Raw genomic sequence first — 24288 nt, 5'->3', positions numbered from 1 at the left:
CACTCAAGACCAATTAGTTACGTAGATTAAACAAGCAATCCAGTTTCCAGTTTTATATCATTTGCATTGCATTGAACAATTCATCTAGTTTCACAAACACACAGCCAAAGTTTTTCCAGCAGAGTGTCTCAGCCTTGATCTTGAAATGGAAAGGGGAACAATAACCTATGTGTTGTGTTCACTGCTGTAGGCATAAAAAAGGAAAGAATTCCAGTGGAAACAATGTGCAGAGGGCATCTGGAATAATTTCAACTGCTCCGACTGAGGCTCTTGACTGAACAAAAGGAGGATTTGATAGAGAGGTCAGGTGTGAGGATGACTGACATATACTTTGAGGGTTATTGTTTCCAGCAATCTTTATATACCGTTTTTACCATAATAGGAAAAGAGATGCCACGCCTGCTGGAAACAATGTCTTTTTCAAGGTAGCAGATTATTGGTAATTATCTTGAGGTTATTTTGTTGCCAATAGAAAACTGACACCGAGAAGAATAATAACCTTGCAGTGCCACCAAGTAATGAAACATTTAGTACCAACCTTTTGACTCTTCTATGGAGCGATTACAAGTCGCACTTTAACACGGTGTCAATTTGTGGTCGGGCACCCAACAGTTTGCACGCTTAGGAACCCAAACATAAACACACACACACACACACACACACACACACTATAACCTTATGCAGTCATGCCTCATCAAGCCTGAGACCTACTATTATCCTGCAGTTTCATCTTAGACCCCATGTGAAACTAAACAATGTTTAAAGGAGTAGTAAGCAGTTGTTTAGTAATTACTGTTAGAATCAAGTCCATCTAAACAGAGATACATATAATAGCCATTTTAGCCGTCATTGTCATCATATTCCAACATGCCACCCACAGACACGCTCACACAAGCAGCTAGCTAAACTGAGGGTACTCATCTGCAGAAGGAATAACCTACACAGTGCTCTTTTCAGGTGCAAACAATGCATTTTTTTAAACTTTGTTGGTGGTATGCAATAGTTTAAAAAACACACACACACACATTTACTTAACCAGGATATGGCTGTGGCATAAAGGGACACTTATATGCTTCATGTCTGCCCTGATGTCACACTAGAAGTAGTTGAATTGTCCAAGCACTACTCTGGTCAGCTCAAGTTAGTTCTCAAGTCCCCCAGTGTCCAGCCAAGAATTAAAGCACCACTCATCGGGCCTGTTAGCTCCTGCAGCGGTGACGTGACCTTAGGGTACAATTACTCCTTGTCCTGAATTTTCACTGCTGCCCCTCACAGAGTCTGTGCACACCGTGGTGTGAAAGGCAGCCCCAACACTGGGAACAAGGCATTATTTGAAATACACCAACACTGGTGTTTTTGTTGCAAGGTTCTCGCAGCAACAATAGTGTGATAAGGCAATGTATAGGTAGGATGCATGTGTCTTTGGAAACCAATAGAGATCTATGTTTCACAGACAGTTACTGAAAAGTATTACACAGGAAGCAGAGATAGAGAGAGAGACAGAGAGAGAGAGTGAGAGAGTGGACTGGGCATTGGTGCATTGTAACTGCCCTTTGACTTCCTATTTACAGTATACCGCTATTTTTATTGAGGATCAATCCAACATGTCCTGTCATGATTCTGCCTGATAAAGGTACAGTGTGTGGCCTTTGAAGTCCTATCCTGAACAGCCTGCAGGATTCCACGCTCAGGTGATCAGAAGGATTTGTTTCAACATAAAAAGCTATGACACATATATACCAAGAAAGAAGAACATTACACAACAGCTCAGATGTCAACAGCTAGGATTAATATGCCATACAGTCTCTTTTTGACAGGTGGGTGTTTGGGGATAATTAACGAACTTAACAAAAAGCAGAACCAAGTGCAAGGAAGTTCAGGCAGTGAATATCTTCTTGATGAATAGTGTGATGGTAATGGTTGTTTATCTTTACAAACAAGATAACGGACTTGCTGCACATATAATCTCACTCCGGAGTCAGGAAATACTGTACACAAGCAGAAGCACTTACGCATTTGCATCCACACACAATGGCAGCCCTGCCTTCCTCCCTCCCATCCTCTCCCCACAACCACAGGTGTATTCCATGCAGTGCGTAACTTTAGACCCAGTAACTCTTTAGGTCTTGGTTAATCATGCATGAGCCTGTGGAAATTCTGGCAAGTAGCAGCAGCGCAAACACCCCGAGCCAATGCTGAAATAAAGGCTCCTCAATTTCTCAACAGGAGAGACCCTTCACAGGAGATCAGAGGCCTGGAGAAGAAAGAATAGAATGCTGCTTCTTAAATAAATAATGGGTAAGAGTGATTAAGTTTGCCACATATTGTCAAAAACAAACAACAATGAAGGTGAAATCAAAAATATATATGATCCGTAGCCAGATATTTTAGATTTTTTAAAGATAATTTTGGGGGCTTTTCCACCTTTATTTTTGATAGGACGGCTAGGTAAGAGAGCGGCAGAGGAAGAAAATCATCACAGGTTTGATTCAAACCCTGGACCTCTGCATCAAGACATAAACCTCTCAATATACTGTATGTGCTGCTGCTCTACCCAATGATCCAACCCAGCCACACAGAGGATTATTTTCAAACAGCTACAAAAGAATGTGGATACCATTTATAGAGTGTTACTGAAATAATATGGAGGCTTTTTTTAAAAGCCAGAGGTTACATTTCATTTCAAAGCAATGTTAAAACCAAAACTTAATATCTGGAATTCCATGACTATTGCCATGTGGTGACAAATCAATATACAGCTACCATTCTGCCAGAACTGTAAGTTTGTCTTAACCTTTAGGGGAATTCTAACACAATTAATGAGGAACCTGGTAAAGTAAACTGAGTGTCTATTTCAGGAATCAAGGAACAACTATGAATACAACCTAAATAATATAATAATATAATCGGTAATGTCATATTCTAAGCAGTTTTCTTTCTGTTAGTATGCCTACAGTATATTCCATTCATACAAATTAAATAAAATATCTGACCTAATTCTAGAACCAGACTTTCAGCCTAGAATGAATGAAGACAAGAGTGATAGGTTTCTGATTACTTTGTATAAACTGAATCACTCTGTTACTACAATGGAATCCGATATTTACTTTATGCGTCACTGCCTGTGGACTGTAATAATCCCTGCAAGAGAACATAGTGAAACACTTAACACGGCACACAGAATCAAAGTGTGGACAGCAAGAAAAAAAGTCCATGAAGAAGGTGGTTCAAAGTCACCAGGGAGCCACATGTGTCTGGATCCAGCCCACACCCAAGTCTGATGAATAGAGGCTCTACATTCACATCTGATATGTTTTGCAAGGCTGAAACAATGTAGTAAACATTTTTCTAAACTGATTCCTCCCCCCCCCCCCTTCTTAGCTGGTGTGACTCATCAATTTGATACTTGGCAGGAAGACACCTCTGGTAGTGCACACTGCTTTTCTCAATATTGTTGGCTGAGTTGAAAATGTGTAAAATGTGCAAAACAACTACTCACTGAGGTGTTCTATGAATTGTAAAAAAAAAAAAAAAAATTAAAATAAAAAACTTTAACTTTGTGCTACTACGTGTCCTCATGTCATACACAATGAAAAGCAAAGGCTCATCTTAAGGTGTCAACATAGTTGCTCAGAGGAAGAACATTTCTGTTTGTGCTACACTGACCTTACCTAAAGTGTCTATTTGAATCACTTATTTTGGTGTGAACTGGACATAAATCATAATTTCTCCTGCTAAGAATTAGAAGTATTTCCTATACAGGGGATTAGACAATATCCTTGGGAACACTCATTATCACTTTTTCCCCTTCTTTCAGTCTCACACTAACAGTAAACATATGTAGACATTGCAGGTTTCCAGCCTACAAGAGAGACAATTTGTAGTCCTCAGTGGTCTGGGAGACTGAGAAGAGAGCTCCAAGGCTGTGTGTTGAGCAGAGAGGTCTGAATGACGGATGCATTGAAATTGCTCCTGTTTTCTTCAGAATCTCTCCCACAAAAGGGTCTGTTTCCCATTCAGGACACAAGGTCATTAGATAATACACACAGGAACCTCAAGGCCACACAGTGGGGGCGGGATCTTTCAACAAAACAAGCTTCCTACACCTCTCTGTGTAAACTTCTTGACACCCCCAACACACTTTAATGGTCTCTGCAGGACGCATACGCACATCCAGAGACAAATATATTCACATGCAAACTCAAGTAAAATCCCTTCAACACACACAGAGACACGCACATGCGAGGTGGGTGTCTGTTCCTGTGGACCAACAGTGGGAATAATGACATAATCATGTCCCCTTCCTACCTCTTTATTCAGTCGCAGCAGAGTTATTTACCTCTTTAAAATGGGCTCAGTGAATGCTGAGGGATTTCTCTTTCTCTTTCTTTCTCTTTGTATTCTCTTGTAAGCTCAACCAAACACGTGCTTGTTGTGAATAGAGGCATCAGTAAATTTGTGTGCGTGCATGCGTGGGTTGGCAGAGACAGAATCAGAATATGTTGTTCACTGAAACTTTTGGGAAAGGCTCTCCAATGAGAAACTGCTAGATCAGTGAAGTATCAATGTGGAGGTGTTGCCATGGGACCTACATCCATGGTAATACTAAACAAGGAAACTTTTAGAGATTTTCCAAATGCAAGGAAGAATGGAAACTGAGCATGTTCTGCCTGGATGGGGAACTTGTTTCCACCCCATTCATGAAGATGTCAGATTTCAGCATGCCATGCTTAACTCATAGTGTTCTGAATCTTATTTCCTTAAGTATGCGTGGCGTGATGATAAGCCAGGAAGAAGATAGGAAGAAAGTGGGCAGGGAAATGCTGTGGCAGTGAGAGATGTGTGGCAGATGAAGCTGAAACAGAGATGGACAGAATCAGTCCTTAACTTCCACATGAGCACATGAGTGTGGGCCTGGGCCTTGGCCTACTTCTCTAAACTATAACTTCATTAAGGTGTATAATGTGGAAAGAGCTGGGCCGTGGTATATCTAATTCTTCCTGTGCAAACTGAGCATAGCCAGTGACAACATGTATGTAGCTGGAGATGACAATACATAAGAGAAGAGAAAAAAATGGAGAAAGAGGATGAGACAGGCACAATGCTATTGTTTGGAAAAGATAGATAGGTCACCATAGTTACAGACCAGCCAAACTCTGTGACACAAGAAATTAGCCAGGTGTCAGGTGGCCGGGTTTCAGCATGACATGGTCTCCCATATGCCAGAGCAGAATGCATGAATTATTTCAACTTTCCATGTGTCTAAACTCATCCAGAGTCTACATTTACGTTGAAATTTCAAACAGGGAATTCTTCTGGTAAAACACTTCATTGTGTTTGCTTATACTGGTTGGTCTTTAGTATTGTGTTCTTAAGTAACTTTAGCTTATTGTGCACATCCTAGTAACTACTCAACATTTTAATGATATTATTATTTTTTTGTTTCATGTGGATGGTAGCCTATTCATGCATGCATACTATGCTGTCAAATTGGAGAGCCTCTCCCTGAAAGACAACCCCTGTCAGAGGTCAGAACATCATCAGAAACATGATCCTCAACACAAAGAATGAAGCCTCGCAGCTCCTGGGGGAGAATAGCAAAGTCACAGTGCGCAAAGACCGGGTGAGGTCAGCAAGCCCGCCGGCCAGGTGCTGCGCTTGGAGCCACAAAAGCCGCCTGGTGTGCGTAATGGAGGGCAATCCACACCTCACATCATCTCTGAGTGGATGGGGAGAGTCAATAACAGCCCTGTGCTACTAAACCAGCCTGCATTCATTTGCCATTTCTGGACTAGTCCGTGTTGCGTGCTGCCCCTGTGCTGACCACCTCCTTATCCCTCATTGGATTAATTGAAATCAAGCCTCTTCTTACGCAACAGCCAACCTGGTTTTGCGTAAACGGCTACGACTCATTCAGTAAAACAAGATGGAGAACCTGAAAGTTTCATTGAAGTTACTAATTCTACTAGTAGCCTACTCGTAATTTTGCATCATATTGACGCAGTATAATAAAGTAAAGAAATGTATTAGCGTTGTTAAGATGTTAAGATGCCTAAGAAGGAGGTTTTGGTATGGAAGGCAGATGCAAATTTTGTTTCAAGAGCACTATTTGTTACCAGTTGGTGGAGGAACGGGGGTTGAGGATGTCCTCTTTGGCCGTGAGCAACGACAGGCTGTAGGTATCAAGGTTGACCGTCTGCGAGCTCATGATGGCAAAAGTTTCCAGACCACTCCGCAGCTTCTCTCTTCACTGGTCCCGACAGTTTTCGGGCTCGGAGTATCTGCTGGAAAACAGCCACAGCGGAACACTTAGGGTCGTTCACGGCCGAGAAAACAGCAGTAAAGGTATGCAGGTTCATGCAATGTGGTCTTAAGTTCCAAAGTGGAGCGATCTGTGCAGGCGCTGCGCACTCAGCGTGGAGGAGACTGCGACTGCACACTGGTCTTTGTGCAGCGGGGTAGAATACGTTTTCACTACAAAGCCCCACCTCCCGTTGAGAGAGTGGAAAGCATAATGACTTCACTAGCTGGGTCACTTGGAGGAAACGTAACCGCACAGCTACCTACTGATCACAACTGTCTCGGGCATCCTCACATCCTTATATTCACTCACTCTTGTCTTCTACTAACTCTTGTCTTCCATAGGACACCAGTTGCCTGCCCTTTTTAGTTGAGTGGCAGACGTTGCTGTGTAAAAGCAAAGCAGAGCACTGGGGTTATTGCACCACATCGCCACTATTTACATTTACAAAACACTAGCAAATGAATGATAGCTGAGGGTCAACAGTATAACAATCCACCAAAAATATACACAACTCCTGTGATTTAAAAAATTATATATAAATATTGTGATGGCTTAGCTTTTGTTTGCGCAAAAGTCCAGATCTGGAATTGTTGATTAAAAGGGCTACAAGGGCAGTGCGGCAGCTTTGGATCTGTCAGTCTCTCTTTGTCTTTTTTTCTGAGTCAGCCCCACTGGCCCTTGACAGACTCCAGAGAAGTCCTTTACAGTGCAGGCAATCTCTGAACGAAACGAAGAAGGGGCAATTTCATGGGAACTGAGTCTGAAGCAGGCTGCACATAAAAAAGAGGCTGTTTCAGTGTTTGAGAACGGCTGGGGGTCTGTTCAATGGCTGGCCAACAGTGTGACACACACACTCACACACACACACACATACACAAACTAACCACACTATCACACACAAACATTGTCATGAACTGATGGCTCACACATGCACACACACACAAGCAGTGAACTCCAGACAAACTCACTCCAGACGTGCAAACGCATATACACACTCATGTACTGGTCTTTGACTGTGGGTCAGTGGCGTGTAGGGTTTAAGATCTTGGATTATGGGAATGTTCCCGAGCTCTCTAATTTACTTAGCAGCCATTCTTAGATAATCCATGACAGATGTAGAGGATAAAAGTCACAAGTTTTTATTTTCTAATGTGTCAGGCTCAGGGTGGGTTTTGACCTTATTAAGTTTGATTTCAGATCACCTTTCCTAACATTGAATATGCCGTGCCATGCTTTTCACTGCTAAGATTTGTTCTGGAAACAGTTTACAGTGGCTCATGGTAAATATTGGACTGACACAGTCACCCTACACAATGACTCGTGAAAATAACCACTTCCTTTTGAGGCAATAAGTTTCCATTTCATTGCTTGTAGTCCTCTTCCTTGGGTACATTTTTCACTGTTAGGGTTGCAACGTTTTTTCCCAATGGTGACAAAATGTCACATAAATAATTAATAAGTCTATAATGCAAATACAATATAATTTAACAGTTTCAGTATTTACATTAGAAAAGAGCAAGCCACTGTGAAATCTGGTGTTACAGATGCATGATAAAATTGCCATAATTTAAAGACGTAGTAAAACTAGTGACATAAATCTGGCAAGCCTCACTTTATCACTCTTTGTTTGGAAAAGTAGCCATTTCTTCATAAATAGCCCACATCTGGTAAAACCCTTACTGTAACTATTCAACATCAAACTACACATCATATACTGTACATGCACGTCATTCATTATTTTCAATATTTCCAGATCAATACAGTGTAATAATAACGTACTGTTTTTGTTTAGTAGCCGAGAAATGTGCAGTTTTACAAGGTCTTCTGTGCAATCGTAGGCCTTCCAAAAGCTTTTTAATCCAGCCTGGAACTGGATTACTTAATGTAGTGTCTACAATAAATCCATAATGATGAATCCATAAATAAAGTCACATAATATTTTATCTCTCTGCATTTCTTCTAGTGGGTATTGTTCTGATTGTTTAGCATGAAGGATGACATCATGGGCTTTCAAAAGACGTCTTCTGGGTGATCCTTGGCCATCCACAAGCTTTGTACTCCGACATGGAACTGCAGTGTCTTTACTGAGACTCTGCACAATAAATCCAGAACGATAAATCCACAACTGAATGGAATGTATTCATATTTCCATATGAAAAGCATGGATGTATTAGATGAAAAAGTATGGTGTTAGCCATGGCCATCTTTACTAGAATGTTGTCAGGTGAGTGCTTCGACTTCGACATCAGAGGCTGACTTCCTGACTATCTTCTTCTTCTCTGGTGTTTTATGGCAGTTAGTAGCTGCAATGTTGCATATGCTGATGTCAGGAAAAAGGTAAATTAGTATGATTTGGCTTCCTAATGTCTCATATACCAGACAGAAAATGTATTAGAGATGTCACAACTAACTTTTTGAAATAGAGAATATGGACTTTGCTGGTAAAAAAAATCTAAATAGTTTTTTGTTTGTGTAACTTACAATGTTTATTTTTGTTTCCCCTAATTGCCAAGACATGGAAGAACAATCTAAAATCTTGTTCATCATTGTTATCTGTGTGATTTCAAGACATTTCTATGAGATTCAATTTCCGTTTAGCCCAGGTTGTCCTGAAAAAAAGGACGTCTATAACTTGATTGTGCATCGCAGGGTTGAGGTCACACAAGTATTATTACACAAGGAAACCAGGCGACCCAGATGTTGGGGGAAAAAATGCCTTGGACCCCAGAAGGTAAAGCAAGCATGCAGCACACTCAGACCCATTTTTTTTAGGCCAAAGCTTGCATGCCAGAGGGACAGGGGGCAAGACATCTCCATGTTGCTATTATTCTTACAACTTCCTGCTATTAGAGGCTCTCCTGCCCTTTCAGCAACTCAGTGCTTCACCGTGGATGTGATTTGCCGTGCTGTTATGCTCCACTTCAGAGGACTTTGGCATTTCCTCTGCAGGGGTGCGGTGGCAGCTGTTGTTGAAGATGGGGTCTAAATGTGGGAATGATTGCATGTCCAGTGGGGAGTTGGATATGTGTGTGTGTGTATACATTGGGATTTTCTCCTCATTTACTGAAACTCCTCTAATTGTCACAGGCTTTTTTTTCAGCTTCCTGGCTTCCTGATATAGTCTAAACTAACAGAGTGTGGGTGACAGAGTGTTGAGTGGTCCAGTCACAAGCAACATCCTCTCATAGTCTCTCAGAGCACTCCTAAATCCCGACCTCATTCATTCATCAGCAAGTCTCTCAGAGAATTCATTGACTTTTAACAAGTTCTTGTTGTAAATGTGACTGTTCTACCGACTATTGGATGGTATTGCATGAAATGAAAAACATGATCTTCCTGTGAATGGACAAAATAAATGTGTGCCACTAAACAAGCCACTTCCTTGTAGGCATGAATGTGTCCAAATCCTGTTTTCCTGTGGCAAGGCTTGCGTGGTAGGTTTAAGTGTGCTCAGACCTGTTGGGTGGAGTTAAAAGGTCAAAGATGTGTTTGAGTTCAGGGGTCACAGCTTGAGCTGTGTCCTGTTGCCCCACACTTCACTAATAATATGTTTTCCATGGCTCCTCTCTGCATGTTGTGAGAGGCCCCGATCTACCTAACTCCTTTCATGTGAGAACGTGCTGTCACATTTGCTTGTGTATGAACAGTTGCAGTGTTTGTAATCTTCTGCTCAAGTTGTCATGAATACAGCCTTTTTCTATGACATTTTTCCCATTGTCTTGCTGGAATGTGTCCAACCTTTTCAGTGCCATTTGTGCCGGTTGTATTTCTTTAAAGTCAGACTTATAGTGTACATTGGAAGCCGTCCATGGAAGCCATCAAGCACTGTAGCTTGTGTAAACCAACAGTAGCTATAGAAAACAATTTCATGTTTTATTGCTCATTATATGATGATTTTAAGGCTACACTTAAATTGTCCTTCCTTCCTGTTTTTCTAAGTGATTGAGCTGTGTTTTACAGTAGAAAGGGAACTCTTTTTTATTGCAGGTTTGACAGGTGTCAAGCTTGGGACAGAGGTTGCATGTTTGCAATGTGATGGTATCATGTGAGAAGTTGCTTTCTTGCTTGAGAAATGCTTCACATTTACCAGTAATTTGGTGTCTTATAAGTCCATATGGACTGGTGGGCACTTGTGTGTGGACCAACAAGTAAAACCACCGTACAAATACATCCCTATCTAGATTAACTGTGGCAATATATGAGATAAAACATGTGTTTTTACTTCAGCAGACACGAAGAACTCCTCCTGCATGGTAATGCATGCTCAGTGGAGGAGTCATGTTATTGCTTTTCCTGGAGGTAGAAAATGAGGTGAATGTGGGAGAGTGTCAATGATAGTGGAAGTTAGTCACTAGTAATATGATGTGGTGCACACACATTTATTTACCATCAGATGGCAACAACACCATGACTTAGCTGTGAAAGACAATCGAGGTCAATTCAGGTGTAAAGACAGGCGTGACACGAGAAGGAAACATCAGAGATATGTGGCAAAATTGGAAACAAAAGGCACTTGATTGGAAAAGAAAGAGAAGGACAGAGTGCATGCATGCACATCAAAGTCAAACATAACATTTGCCTCTGTGTGTGTGTGTGTGTGTGTGTGAGAGAGTGAGAGAGAGAAAGAGAGAGAGAGACACACATTCTCTGTGAATCTGAGTGTCTTCTCAACGGGTGAGGTCACTGCTCACAAATGGCCTCCACAACAACCTCGAGATACCTTTCCATTGAGCCTCAGTGTGTACACGAGTGTGGGAGAGTGTGTGCATGCGTGAGCTGAGTGCAATTTTAAAGCACATTCTCTCTTTACTTTGTCTCGCCTTTACTTATTGAAACTGAATAAACCTAAGCCTTTGACTTCCTCAAGGTTTCTAGGTTGCCTTGCTTCAGTAAACTATGACAAGCATAAACAAACAGCAGGGTTATGCGAAAACAAAAATAGACCACAAATCTCTGTTAAAAAAGGAAAGCTCCATGTCTCCTTTCCCATACAAAACAAGCCTGAAATTAGACCGTGGTGTCAGGATGATAAAGTATTCATAAACTTTGCTTTGAGAGGCCCTGATTTAGAGATGTAGATGTGTGTTTGTATGTGTGTGTGTGTGTGTGTGTGTGTGTGGTGGGTGTGAGGGGGGGGGGGGGGGTGCGGTATTGGTATCCTTGAAAGCTTTGAAGCTTTTGAAAAATGACCTTGCCCCTGATCAGGTTAGACTGTGAACATTAGATAGTGCTGACAAAATTTGTTCAAATCATACATCCTATCAGAGATTTAAAGCCTCTGCCCACCCCTCCATCATATTCTTTAAGGCCTCAAGCATGAGCAAATATTCATCTATCTGATTATTCCATCTTATATCATACCTGTATGAGCATGAAGAGCCCAAATACATTCCCATTATGCTATTCTCATCTGTAAGACAGTGTTTTGTCTGTTGCTCTCAAATTCAGATCTTCTTATCTGCTCCCGAGGGAACCCTGCTGGTAAAATGAGAGCCAGATGTGATGATGTCAGCGCGTGTCTGTGACTCTCAAGTTGTGTTCTACGAGGCTGCGGTGCGAGAGCAGCGGCAAGGTTGGTGGGAAACTCGAACACAGCCTACGGATCAAACAGCTGACGCAGCATAAAGGTCTGTAATCAGTGTTCAAACTGATGCTCGTGACCATAGATGATGCTGAGGTCTCTGCTGCAAAAAGCACGCTAGTAAGTTCTTCCATTTACTAGAGAATATGAGATACGTAATTGGTTGTTTAAAGTTTCATGGCAGGCAGCTTCACGGCTGTATCTTCCTAGAAGACTCTGGTTGTAACACACGCAAACACACACACACACACGTCAAGATGGAACATGAACACATATATTCCACTAGCCGCAACCGCCACCTTCCCTTGTCACTCTTCTAAAGTTACTCATCATCAGCCACTTCACTAAACATCACCATGGCAACACTCGACCCACTCCCCTCCATGTCATGTTTCTGTGGCTTTCTGGGATCTTTTACCAGCATACTCTATTAAAAGTCACAGCTCACAGCATTAGATGCTGATTATTCATGTGCTCAGGGAGCCACTGGATTCGATTCACTCTCAGATTTGATTCAGTCTTTCTATCATCTAAAGTTTCAAAATAATGTCAAAAGAACATAAAGGAGGGCAACTGATTCGGAAGACTAAGAAGCTTTTAATATCGAAACTGAACAAATAAAGCATTCATAATGAGACAGAGGCTGATGTGTTTAGAAAAATCTGTATGTGTGTTTATTGTAATTTAATTTGAACTCCAATCAAGACCAATAAAGGATAATGATGCACATGCACATTTCTGTGGGCTGCTCAACATGAGTTAATGCTGATAACTCCTGACAGCAGCTCAGTCCTGGCCTTGAAACAGTAAATGTCCATGATCCTTGGCATGTCCTAGGTCCCCAACCTAACTCTGGGTCTTGTGACTCATACAAATAATCCCCCATTTAGCACTGAGAGCCTGCTAGAAAACCTAGGTGTTCAACCTAATCCATATGAAAAAATTGATTGATTTGAATCAGTATCTCATAGTAAGGTTGCACAGTTGTGTTTTTTCTAACCACTAGGTGGCATAGCTGCATCAAACTTCCACTGTATGTAAGTTTGCATGCACTGTGTGAGACACAGGGTTGAGAGAGACAAACTAAAAACACAGAAAGAATGGAAGCAACTATTAAAATTGAATTATGTTGACCTGTCTACAACGTGGTAGTCTATTTCCTCGACTTCCGGGATTGCTCCGGTGCTGCATGAAATTCTGCCGAATGCATGTATTTTTGCCAATTTTCGTTTTTTCCGCTTTCTTTGTGTTGAAATTTTAAACTCTGGTGGATTTATGAGGACTATGGTTAACTGTTCCTCAAACCTCTGCATGATAAATCTAGACATCTAGCTAGACTATCTGTCTTAACTGAGGTTTCTATTTTGCAGCGGCTCCGTGCGGAGCTTAGTGCCGCCCATTACGATTGGGATTTAAAGAAATGCCAATAAACCAGGGCACATTTTTCTCCCATCTCGGAAAATATGGTAACCTAGTGGAAAAAATCCATTGTTATATGGATATGGAGATATATTATAAAAATAATATACATTATATCTAAATTAAAAGATGACCGTCTCTTGGTCGTAATTGCATCTGGAAAATTTTGTTTAAGTTTGAATTTTACAGAAAAACACACAATAACACACTTGTGAGACAAGTTCAAAAGATTAACAGTTTTAATAAAATCCATGTCAAACATCAAAATACTGAAATGGCAAATAAAAGGAAAAAACTTTTTTGTACAAATCACAGTGGTTCAAAAATATTACAAACTTTAGTTTCAAAACAGTTTTTTGCAACAGCAGCAAAACATTCTGATTGTTGTGTTTTTTCTTGAAAGCCCTTAATAGTTTGTGATTGTGATGTGCTCTTTCTTTTGCCTTTTTTTTATTGTAATACACACGATACCATGAGCAGTAAATGTTAATAAAACTCATATGAGTCAAAGGAAACAAAAGTGCATAACAATACTATACAGTATATACGATCCACTTAAAAATTACAGTATAGACCAGGGATTAATCACACCATGTATGTCTATATGAACACTCTCCCTGTCCTGGGCCTCTCTGCACATAAAGTCCTATGCATACACCAGCCTAGCAAATAGATACAACAAGGTGAGAATAAGGTGAAAGGTTATTCAAGCTGTGACTCAAATTTTCAACACTGTACTTTGGATAACAACTATCTTCATTAAAGCATAATGTGTGTAGTTGTCACAGCTATTATCTGCCTTTAATCCAACCAGTAGTCCACAGATGTTGCTCCCCCAACTTTGAATACACTGACTTCACGCATGATTGCAACATAGTCCATTGCAGCTAAATAGTGGAAGCAATAGGGTATTCTATTGAATTTGAGAAACAGATCACGAGAAACTGGAAAAGTGATAAGATACTTTAGTTTTGATCAAGAAAACTGGTAAATATAAAGACTTAGCATAAGTATCAAAAACGTTGTATTAGGCTACATAATAGAAAGTGCAGGCACCTGAAAGTGCAAAAACATTTTAAAACTGCTGGTTTGCTGGGTTTCTTGGTCATTTCATAATTTAAGTTGCGTAGCTTTAGCATAGATGATATTACATACTGAACGTTATGTGTTATCATTGGAAGTTATCACTACGACCCAAATAGCCATTAACTATGCTGAGATACTGTACATTAAAGAAAGCTGCCTACTTTTATTTCTGTGCTCACTTGTGTATTGTCTTGGCTTAATCAACTTTTTTAAAACCCAGAAGGCTGCAGGTGCATTGCAGCCTGTACAGAGCCAAAAGAGCGAGATTTCACTAAAAGGCACAGGAAAGGAGACACCAATGACTAAAAATAACGTGTTCTCTCAGTCACTAGGCCTCAAATTTCAAAAGGAAGTTCATGCCGGCTAAGAAGAAAGAAAAGCTCCACCTCAAATAAATGAGGAGAATCTGAAAGTGAAAAGGACGTGATACGATAGAACAAGACAATCCAGATGAATAACACAACCCTAAATCCTAACATCAGAATGTGACTTTGGCCTGTTGGGGTCAGCGTGGAGCAAATATTGAGGAAAGAATAAAGCTAACAGGGTTCGAAATTTGGCATCTCCATCTCTCCCTCGCTGTATATCAGGGTTTCTCAACCTTTTCTGGCCCATGATTTACACCAATAATAAGAGAATACTCAAGTTCTTGTGAACTGAAGGTTAAAATATCCAAATAAGTAGCGATTATATTTAAAACCCACAGTATTTAATGTAATTCATATTATAATTTCAGTTTTATTTCCCACCACCCCATATGCATACCAAATGACCCCAGATAGGAACCCGACCAAAGGTTAAGAAACACTGAACACATTTCTGGATATTCCGAAGCCTCTGTGTAACTCCAGAAACACCAAATTCCACTGTCATTACACACAGCCTAAAGCCCAAACATTATACCTGGCTTCCAGCCATTTAGAACATTCTTACAATATGTGCATTACAATAGTTGATTTCAATTAAAATTTAGCTTTTTATGATTTTCAGATGTATGCCCTGTTCCCAATATCTTCAAAATCCCAAGAATAAGCTTGATTGATTATAGTAACTACAGTAACAAAATAAAGGGGACAGCAGCGCAGCTGCAGCAGATCATCTGCATTACTTTTTCAAGCAAATATCCCAGCATATTATTTAAAGTTGTATAATTAGTGATGCTACCTTGAGCTGTGCCGAGTTTGTATAGCAAACTAAGTTGTGCATTAAGCCGCATAGTGTGGGCTTCAGTGCTAACTAGGCTGGACAAGTCATGTTATTCATGTTATTGAGTTGTGGAAAATTGTGAGAAGTGGAAATATCAGGCTACAATCATCGGGTTTAAAAAAAAAAAAAAAAAAAAAGTTACATAAGGAACAATTCATGCTAAGCACAGAAAGGTATAGTCATAAACAAAAAAGAAGAAAGTACATTCCAACACCAAGTGTCATTATAATGACAAAGTTAGGCCACCATGCAACTTTACCACATTTCATCAAAGTGGTTTCACTCTCCCAGCACACAGGCCAGCCAGTGCTCATTAAAAAAAAAGCTTTGCTTTCCCAAAGTCAGTGGTTTTGAAGTTAAATTACAGGAATCAACCTGTTAGTCAATTTAATTGCTACCTCACAATCACCTGGTCAGTGGAGATTTTTGAACCAAGACGCAAGTCCTTTTACATCCAAATAATTACCACTGTAGAAAACATACTACACAAGGCTATATGATTAGACCAACCTACTGTACTACAGTCTACAAAGAGTATTATTTAAGGCCATTTGTCCGTCCATAAAAACAAGCAGCAGGCCTAACAATTCTTCACTGGCATGGCTCCAGTTTGCTCAGGAAAAAAACCTCAAGAAGGATAATGGCTGAGAGTGCATAACCAGCAACACCATAATCTGTTTTACAGTTTTAAAATGATCATGGAGATTGTCTACTCTATCCATCATGTCAACCACGGCAGAACCTGTCTGCAGGTTTGCTAAAATCTCAAACTAGCTTTTAGTTTTGTCCAACTATAAGGCACACAGACTAAGATAAGAAGTTCATTGGGTCATACCAACAATCAATAAGACAAATCTATTAGCCATCCATTCTATGGGAAACTAAAAGGAGGCCATGGAAGTCCATAAAAAACTGTCCCCCAGCTTTCACCTCTTTGGGTTTCATTTTTAAATTCCCAGAGCAAAGCACTGGGATGACTTTGAAATAACCGTGGTGGTATTCCAAACGATGTGGGTTGCATGTAATGCTGACTGAAACGGAGTTCACTTTTGCTCCACCTTCACTCTTTTCAGAGAGGAATCTCCTTAATTGCCACTTGGGTCTCGTGAGATCCTATCGGACTTCTATTTGGGTAGTCGAGCATGACTTTAACACACCTCCCATGGAGAGTGGCAGAACGCACCACGTGTCTCACACAATCAATCTATCTCCTACAGTTGCTCGGGTAAAGCTGAGGGGCGCAAACCCACAAATAGAACAACGTGCTAATACAAAACTTATCACCACAAAGTCTCGTTTTCACATTCAGTGCTAAAGCCCAAAGAAATTAGCACCCTTAACAAGAAATTCAGATTTGCACTCTTATAGCTTGTATATCAAATCCGTTGAGACAACACTCACAATTGCAAATTCAATCTAAAGTAATATTATTTTCCTGGTTGACAAGGAAGCATAACAGACCACACTGTTTTTGAATTCAAAAGCAGTTAAAGACATCACAAAATTCTATCCACTGTATGCAAAATCTGAAATCTACACATTCTAAAATGAGTGACCTATTATGACTATATACTTACAGACTGTAAGCATATGGAGAAGAAAATCTAAGGTTTAAGAAAAGTGTCACATTTTAATACCATCATTACTATTCTGCACGTTCATCGCAGGCAAATACTAAACAACTAGACAGACGCTTAAACTGTGAACTTAAAGTCACATGTGTCTGTGTTCATGTGGACACTGTCTTATTGTGTCGTAAGCACCATTTTCAATTCCAGAGGAATGGAAGGCAGTGACACTTTTCTCCTGAAACCACGGACTGAAAACACCACCACCAGGAGGGATTCAAATATTACATCATACTGCTTCCTTCTCCCACAAGCCACTTTCTCTTTTCTCCTTCATCCGCTCTTGAAAATAAAGGAAGCAGGGAAGCAGAAATTAAGTAAGTGAGGAAGAATGAGATCAAAAGAATCACAGCTTTGGTATTCACAATTAGGTGAAAAATCAATTGTTGCGTACAGTCCATTTTACTCATCACAACACTGTTCTTTATCTTTCTCCTAACACTGCAAGGATTGCAGTTATACTGATTTAATGATTGAAACTATAGTGAAGCAATCACAGGCACAGAAACTCCTGTTAGTGTGAAGGTTAGTGCTGGGGCCCTGAGCAGTGCTGCCCCTAGTGGTGTAGGGGTGTAAAGGCAGGCTGGCTGAGGTGCTTCAATGCAACCAAGTGGTCATGGACGTCACTAACGCGTTTAATACTGCATCCATCATTCCTCAATGGCAGAGGTATCAAGGAAGGCTAGTCCTCTTCATCCCCATCATTGCTATAGATTGGTCACTTTGAATGTCTCTGAAGTGCAGATTGGTGAATCCAACTCATCAAGGAGAGCGTGTATTTTGCTTTTTTTTGCACGCATGTGGTGCAGGAGGACTGGGTGGGATGCACAGGAACGATGGACACCAAGAACCAATACAATACTAGACTGGAGGCTAATAGCTATGATCAAGCCTCCTGACTAGAGCATCCCAACTTGCTAATGGTTATAGGGTTGTCCTTACACCCTAACCTGGGCTCTAGATTAACAGCCCCATCGTTGCAATGGCAATCAAAGTTTGCAACACTTACTGGGAGTAGTGTGCGCCATTTCCCCTGATAATAGTGTCCTAGAAGGGCGCAAAAAAAATACATAAAAGGACAAATAAAAGCAAAACAATAATTACATTTTTAAGTGTCAGTTCCTGGGAATCCAGTGCTGGTTTTAGAATGGTGGATCTTTTGCACTGGTCTGTGTGTGCCAGCTAACAGTCTGCGTAGAAGTGAAGGCAGAGGTAAGCTCCCCGAGAGGAGCTGCAGTGGTCAATGTGTAATAGTCATTAAGGTCAATGTGAAGGAAGTGGACTGAGAGAAATAGAAAGAGCCCTTGCTCCCAGGCAAATCACTCAAAGGCTTGGACACTGTGAGTGCTGGTGGAGGGACAGAGCTTTTGTGGAGGGGACAAAGGGCTGCACTGCGGCGCTGCAGGCCCTTATAGATCAGCCCGTCTGGGAAGCACTCAACTCGGAAGCATCACTCAATCAGGCCAACCGCAAACGTACACTCACACATCCACACTTATACCCTTCAGCTAAGTCAAAACAAGCATACCAGAATATACTAATGAAGTCACCCACAATTATAAAGAGGCACATACATTCCCCCAAACGTGCTGACATTCAGGCATAGCACAGGCATAGCACTGAGAGTCATTTCTCCACTGATAGAGGATTTAAAGGGGACCTCCTCTATATGCGTTACATGGGAGTTAGTGGGTAGAATGACCCAGTTCAGGGTAAAGAAGTCAGTGGTGGAAAACCCTTTAGGAGATGTGCGGAGAGGAGGACGGGTGTCTCCAGAAACACCAGCCCCGTTTGGTGTGTTGCTTGCGCAAGATCTCCTCCTCGCGCTCGCGCTCCTTCTGAGAGCGCAGATAGCGGTCCTCCTCCTTCAGGAACCACACAGGAGGCCAGCGCTGCTTCTCAAAGTGCCTCTGGTTTTCTACAGAGAGGGTGACAAAGTTCAAAAACATTAAGAAAAATTACAAATTTAAACAGGAAGAATCAACAATGACCAATATTGTTGCACAGTGAGGGATTGTAGAATATTAACATCTGGTCATACATACATATATTTTACATACATGCATTTGCTAATATGGTCACATTACAACCTACTATGTATAAAATGTGTGTAAAATGTATCATATTTACATCTTTATTGAAACGTGAGGATGTACTGTATGTTCCCTATAATGTACTTGATCCAAGACAGGTGGATTTCTTTTTTTTTACAAAAACAGCTCAAAAGAGGCTCATATGATTCTCCTTATACTATTTTTATTTTTTAGCTTCCTTGCATCAGTGTTGTTCCAGACCAAAGAAAATCATCTCTCCCGCTCCAGCCAAACGCTATGAACAAGTCACAGCATGCTATAATTCCTTAGCGGTGTGCTTAACCCAGAAAACTTACTTTTGTTCAACCTATTGTTGCAAAGCAAATATTGCAGGAGTTTTACTGAGGGGGGAGCTGAATGTTTGACAGGGGTTTGGGAGAGGCAGATTATTAGGGCAGAGACAGGCGAGGTGGCTGTACCTGGAGACATGGCCTTCATGTCTTTGGGAAACTTGCGGCAGATGCTATTATAATTAGTGCAGATGTGATGGAGACACCAAGCTGATAGTTGCTTGGCATTGTGGAACTGCAAAAGGGAAAACAAAAGAGATATGCGTTATTACAGCTTTGACAATACAGGCCTGTAAGACTTAAAGGTGAGATAAGAGACTACATTTGATTAGGATCAATAAATGAATCTAAGGTAAATTACTATTCATAATTTGTTTTAATACAACCTAGAATTTAATATTAAGAATTATAAATCCATTATTGAAATGACAGTTTTGCAAAGACTAACCTGTGCAAGCTCGAGGTAAGCCAACACTTGTCCATCAATGTCACCTCCTTTTGCTGCCAACTGGAGAAGCTCGTCCACAGCGTGCTGTTCTGAAAAGGCACAAAATGTACATAAACATGTCAATATTACTGTTTAAATGGTACCAAATTCTTATCTCCCAGTCACACATTCTTCGTGTGTCTGCCAGTTTGCAGTGCACTGAACACATCTCACTGCACCTGCAATCTGTTGAGTCATTGATAAAAGGCAGTTTGTCAAGGCAGATGTAGTTCTATCGAAACCAAATTGTGCCAAGGAAGTCATAATAAGACATTCAAGTTGATAGGTAGATCTCTTCGCAGCACTGCAGAGAGTGTCTTTACCTGTGAGGGCGACAAGGCGTGGCAAACACAGACGGTTGGCGAGAATAATTAGTTCCATGGGATCCAGACCAGGACCGGGTGTGAGCATTCCACAGTACAGGAACTCCAACGTCCCACGCATACAGGCTGCACTGGTGTCAGGAATGGATACCTGGAATATGACCAAAGCAAGAGGAAACAAAAAAAACATATGTAATGAAAGGCTTAAAGTCAATGAAGAAGATTAATGGACATACATATATATATACACATGTATATGTATACATATAGACAATAACGTTCATAAACATTATATTCAAAGTATACAAATATACAAAATATTATAGTATATAGAAGACATGCTGCTCTGGTCCCATTCTCTTTGATCAAGGCTCAGATGAAAGTGCTGTCTGAGGGCTGATGTGAGCAACACGGCGAGGGCGAAAGACCTCAAAGCACCTACAGGCAACCCTGCTATCAGGTCCTTTTCCCAAGTAAGACTGACTATCAACGTTCTCCTAAGACAGTGCATCACATTGTGTACACGATGCTCTTAAAACATAAAATAATATATGAACTTAGGTCATACAGAAATGTTTAGGTGATTATCATTGATGACTGGGCCACTCCAGACATATTTAACATTAGGGTAAAAGAACATTTGAACAATTAGGGCAATGTCTTATAGTACGGCAAAAGTGCCAAACCAGAGTCCACTATAATAAAAAGAAAAAAACAATCACCTATAATGACCCCTAGATGTCGCCATATCATCAAAACTACCATAGGCCGTAGGCTATGAACACTACTAAAGGCACTGGTCATGTGTTTAAGTGAAGCTCTCTATTCCACTTTGGATAGGTATTTACGTATTTACAAATGCATAAAAAAGAACACAACCTTTTTATGGCCTACTTACTGAAAACCGGACCAACAGCAATTTAGCAGCAGGTAATGCAGTCTAAGCCCAGGAAGTACGGAAGGACGATGAATGACAGTGACACTGATGACCTGACCCCTCCAAGAGCTCCAGAGTGCCCCCACTGAGACGCTCTTCAACCTCCACTACCATAGGCAATTAGGAGAATGTCAGCTTGGCGCGACCTCTCGTTACCACTAAAAAGTCACAACACCAAGACAAGGGTGGTCTCCAGAGCTTGAAGCCACAGCTGGGGCCAGGAAGCATTAACGAGTGGACACATTCACAGTCACAGGACATTTATGGATCAAAAACGCATCAGCTGTCCTGACAGGTGTTCTTTTGTTGCCTCAGTCTGTTGTCCTTGAGCTCAATTAATAGTTTAGTGCAACTTTGTTTTATTTGATCAAATCTAATCACAAAAAAGGAAAAGAAAAAGGGTGTAAATGACATTATCAGTCCCAAAAAAGCTTGTAAAAAACTCACCTCAAAATAATTGAAAATGTAAGACGTAATGAGTCTAGAAATACATATATTCCAAATTCAAAAGTAATCTGTGGGCGAAGAAAAAGCAGTGAGTCACACACCCGCCACCACAGATAAGGTACAAAATGTAAGCGAGAGTAAGAAATAGTAAGAAACTTAAATGCTAGAAAAGGTGGGATTTCTGCAGGATTCCTGTTACATCTCCACTTTTTTCTTGAGCGAGACAGGAGCTTTTAAAGACAACTTGTACTCCACTGGGATGCACATTACATGGTGAACACAAAACCACATACCAAGAACATAATCCAGGGGTGTACCATGACACACTCAGCGGTAGGTTTGTATAACAGCCTACAGAGACAGTAAACCTGCCTTTTGACTCATGGTTTTTGACCACTTTATAAAAGATGAAATCTTTTAACTATGGTCCATGGAGTTTTTCACACACATGCTCATTGTACAAAGTGTCTAAAATGGTATATACCAATAATGCAAGAAATAATTATGATAATGCTATTAAACTGTTTTGAAACCCATATCATAAAGCTGCTCTGCAAAACTGGAAAAGTAATGATATCACGCCGCAGCATGAACACTGAAATGTGTGAGCCTAAAAATACTGAGAAGGAAGTGTGACATGAGCATGGAAATAGAACAGCACTGGCTGATCACATGCTACTCTCACAGTTAAAGTTACAGGTTCTATGAATTTTCATATAATGATCTTCCCCAACCTAAGAGAACAGTTGCACTACAATAGGATGATGTATTATGTTCATATACGTACATAAGCCATTAACCATTTGTGTCAGTGTTCATGTTGTGTCCTGACATTACCCAAAACCCAAACCTAAATTTGATACATTTTGTGGAAATCAACATTGTTGTTTAGTTTGAATAGAACAAGAATATTCCCCTGTATAAAAACTGAGTGAATGAGTAAAACTAGGATGAAGTGGATAGTTGATTTGATGATGACATTAGTTGATTAATGAGTGCTTTGTGAGTGTGATTTGATTTATAAACAGACTAAGACTACATTTACATTGCTACATTTTGTTTCATAAACAAATATCTTTTGCTATGTTGGGACCTCGCATTCACACTGCTCTGGCATTTCAGAACCCCTAAACCAGAGAAATCTGAAAACACTTCTGACCCGTTTTGGTTTGGAATCTCCGGGGTTGTGTTGCTGTCTCTAAATGTAGACCTTTGAAGGCACCAACACTGACGGAAACGTTTCCCCGCCTGATGTAACGGGATGTAACGATTATTGGTGTAACAGTAAACCAAGGGTAAAAATGTTGACGATAACAATTACCATTTTCATTTAAAATATCATTGTTATCACGGTGGATTACCACGGTGTGGAAACCGTGTGTTTAATCCTTCCCAGCTTCAACCGAGTCTCCTGAAGTTGCCGCGCAGGCGCACTGCGTAGCCTACAACGTGCGTTTCTTGAAGTTGGATTCGTGGCGGAAGCAGGAGATGACAGCGCTCAGGACATTTATAAGCCCTCTAAGAGGACTAAGTCTGAAGCATGGGCATATTTTGGATATTATAAGTAAGTCAAAGGACAGTTGATTGAAGATAGTTATCCTGTCTGTAGAACGTGCAGGAAAAAGTTTCTGCTAAAGGCATTGAATATCCTTTTAAAAATACAGCGATAATACCGAAAACCCTGATGATTTTGGTCACTATAACGTGAGGTTAAATTTTCATACCGTTACATCCCTAGTCATATCGTTTCATTCTCTGAGACAAAGCTACTAACGTTAACATGGCAACGGGTGGATTATACATGCTTCCTCCTGTTTACCCCGGCACGTGCATGCCCAGTATACTAGTATGTTGATGAGATATGCGGTTTGGGTGTGTTAGTTTAAATGCAGATTAGTTCTTCTACTGGAGCTAAAAACACTTGCTTTGGGATCTTTTTTGCCTCAAAACTCCACTTAAAAACAAAAATGTAGCAATGTAAATTTAGCCTTCAGCTGCATCTCGTTCACTCAGTTAGGGGGCTAAAACAGTTAACCTTCAAATAGTATAATCACTATAACATGTACGTACATGATATCCCACTGGAAGTTAATGAACAATATTAATTGCTCTGATTTACCAGATCTCATGTTGTCATTGCTAGATTTCCACTTCTTTTTGTAAATCGCATAACATTACCTCTTCTTTCTCCAGTATTGATTCTCTTTTAGAGTAAGTGAATAGAAGTAGACCATCTGCTGTGTCGAGGTCTCTAAAACGTCTGCTTCTATTGAAAGAGCAGTGTTTTAGTAAGCATTTCTGCTCCCTGCTACTCACACTGCCTCTCAACTAGCAAGTATCCATGAAAGTGAATATGATTTGTAGTCAGCCAATGGCATGGAAATTCTGGAAATGTAACCTGTGCCACACTTTACGGGCTTTACCTTTGCCTGTCCTAGGAGGGAGGAAGTAACTTCCAGAGCCAGCAGATAATCTTGTAACTGCAGC

The 24288-nt window shown here is 40.6% G+C and overlaps 2 protein-coding genes across 12 annotated transcripts in view; both read right to left on the bottom strand.

Annotated features, from left to right (window-relative positions):
* si:dkey-40c11.2 (drebrin-like protein A) overlaps window positions 1–6505 on the bottom strand; it is a 42990-nt gene extending 36485 nt beyond the window's left edge. For all 5 annotated transcript variants that reach the window (XM_032516499.1, XM_032516500.1, XM_032516498.1 and 2 more), the window contains exon 1: window positions 6117–6505. In XM_032516499.1, coding sequence (XP_032372390.1) covers window positions 6117–6208 — 92 coding nt within the window. In that variant the 5' untranslated portion in view covers window positions 6209–6505. The remainder of the gene's footprint in view (window positions 1–6116) is intronic.
* A 7097-nt stretch (window positions 6506–13602) lies between these two features.
* rhobtb4 (Rho related BTB domain containing 4) overlaps window positions 13603–24288 on the bottom strand; it is a 46192-nt gene continuing 35506 nt past the window's right edge. For all 7 annotated transcript variants that reach the window (XM_032516490.1, XM_032516494.1, XM_032516492.1 and 4 more), the window contains 4 exons: window positions 20418–20568; window positions 20056–20144; window positions 19737–19842; window positions 13603–19142 (listed from right to left, as the gene is read on the bottom strand). In XM_032516490.1, coding sequence (XP_032372381.1) covers window positions 18964–19142; window positions 19737–19842; window positions 20056–20144; window positions 20418–20568 — 525 coding nt within the window. In that variant the 3' untranslated portion in view covers window positions 13603–18963. The remainder of the gene's footprint in view (window positions 19143–19736; window positions 19843–20055; window positions 20145–20417; window positions 20569–24288) is intronic.

This window comes from Etheostoma spectabile, chromosome 5, assembly GCF_008692095.1.
Source record: "Etheostoma spectabile isolate EspeVRDwgs_2016 chromosome 5, UIUC_Espe_1.0, whole genome shotgun sequence".
Taxonomy (NCBI): domain Eukaryota; kingdom Metazoa; phylum Chordata; class Actinopteri; order Perciformes; family Percidae; genus Etheostoma; species Etheostoma spectabile.
This window is presented reverse-complemented; position numbering and strand designations above follow the sequence as displayed.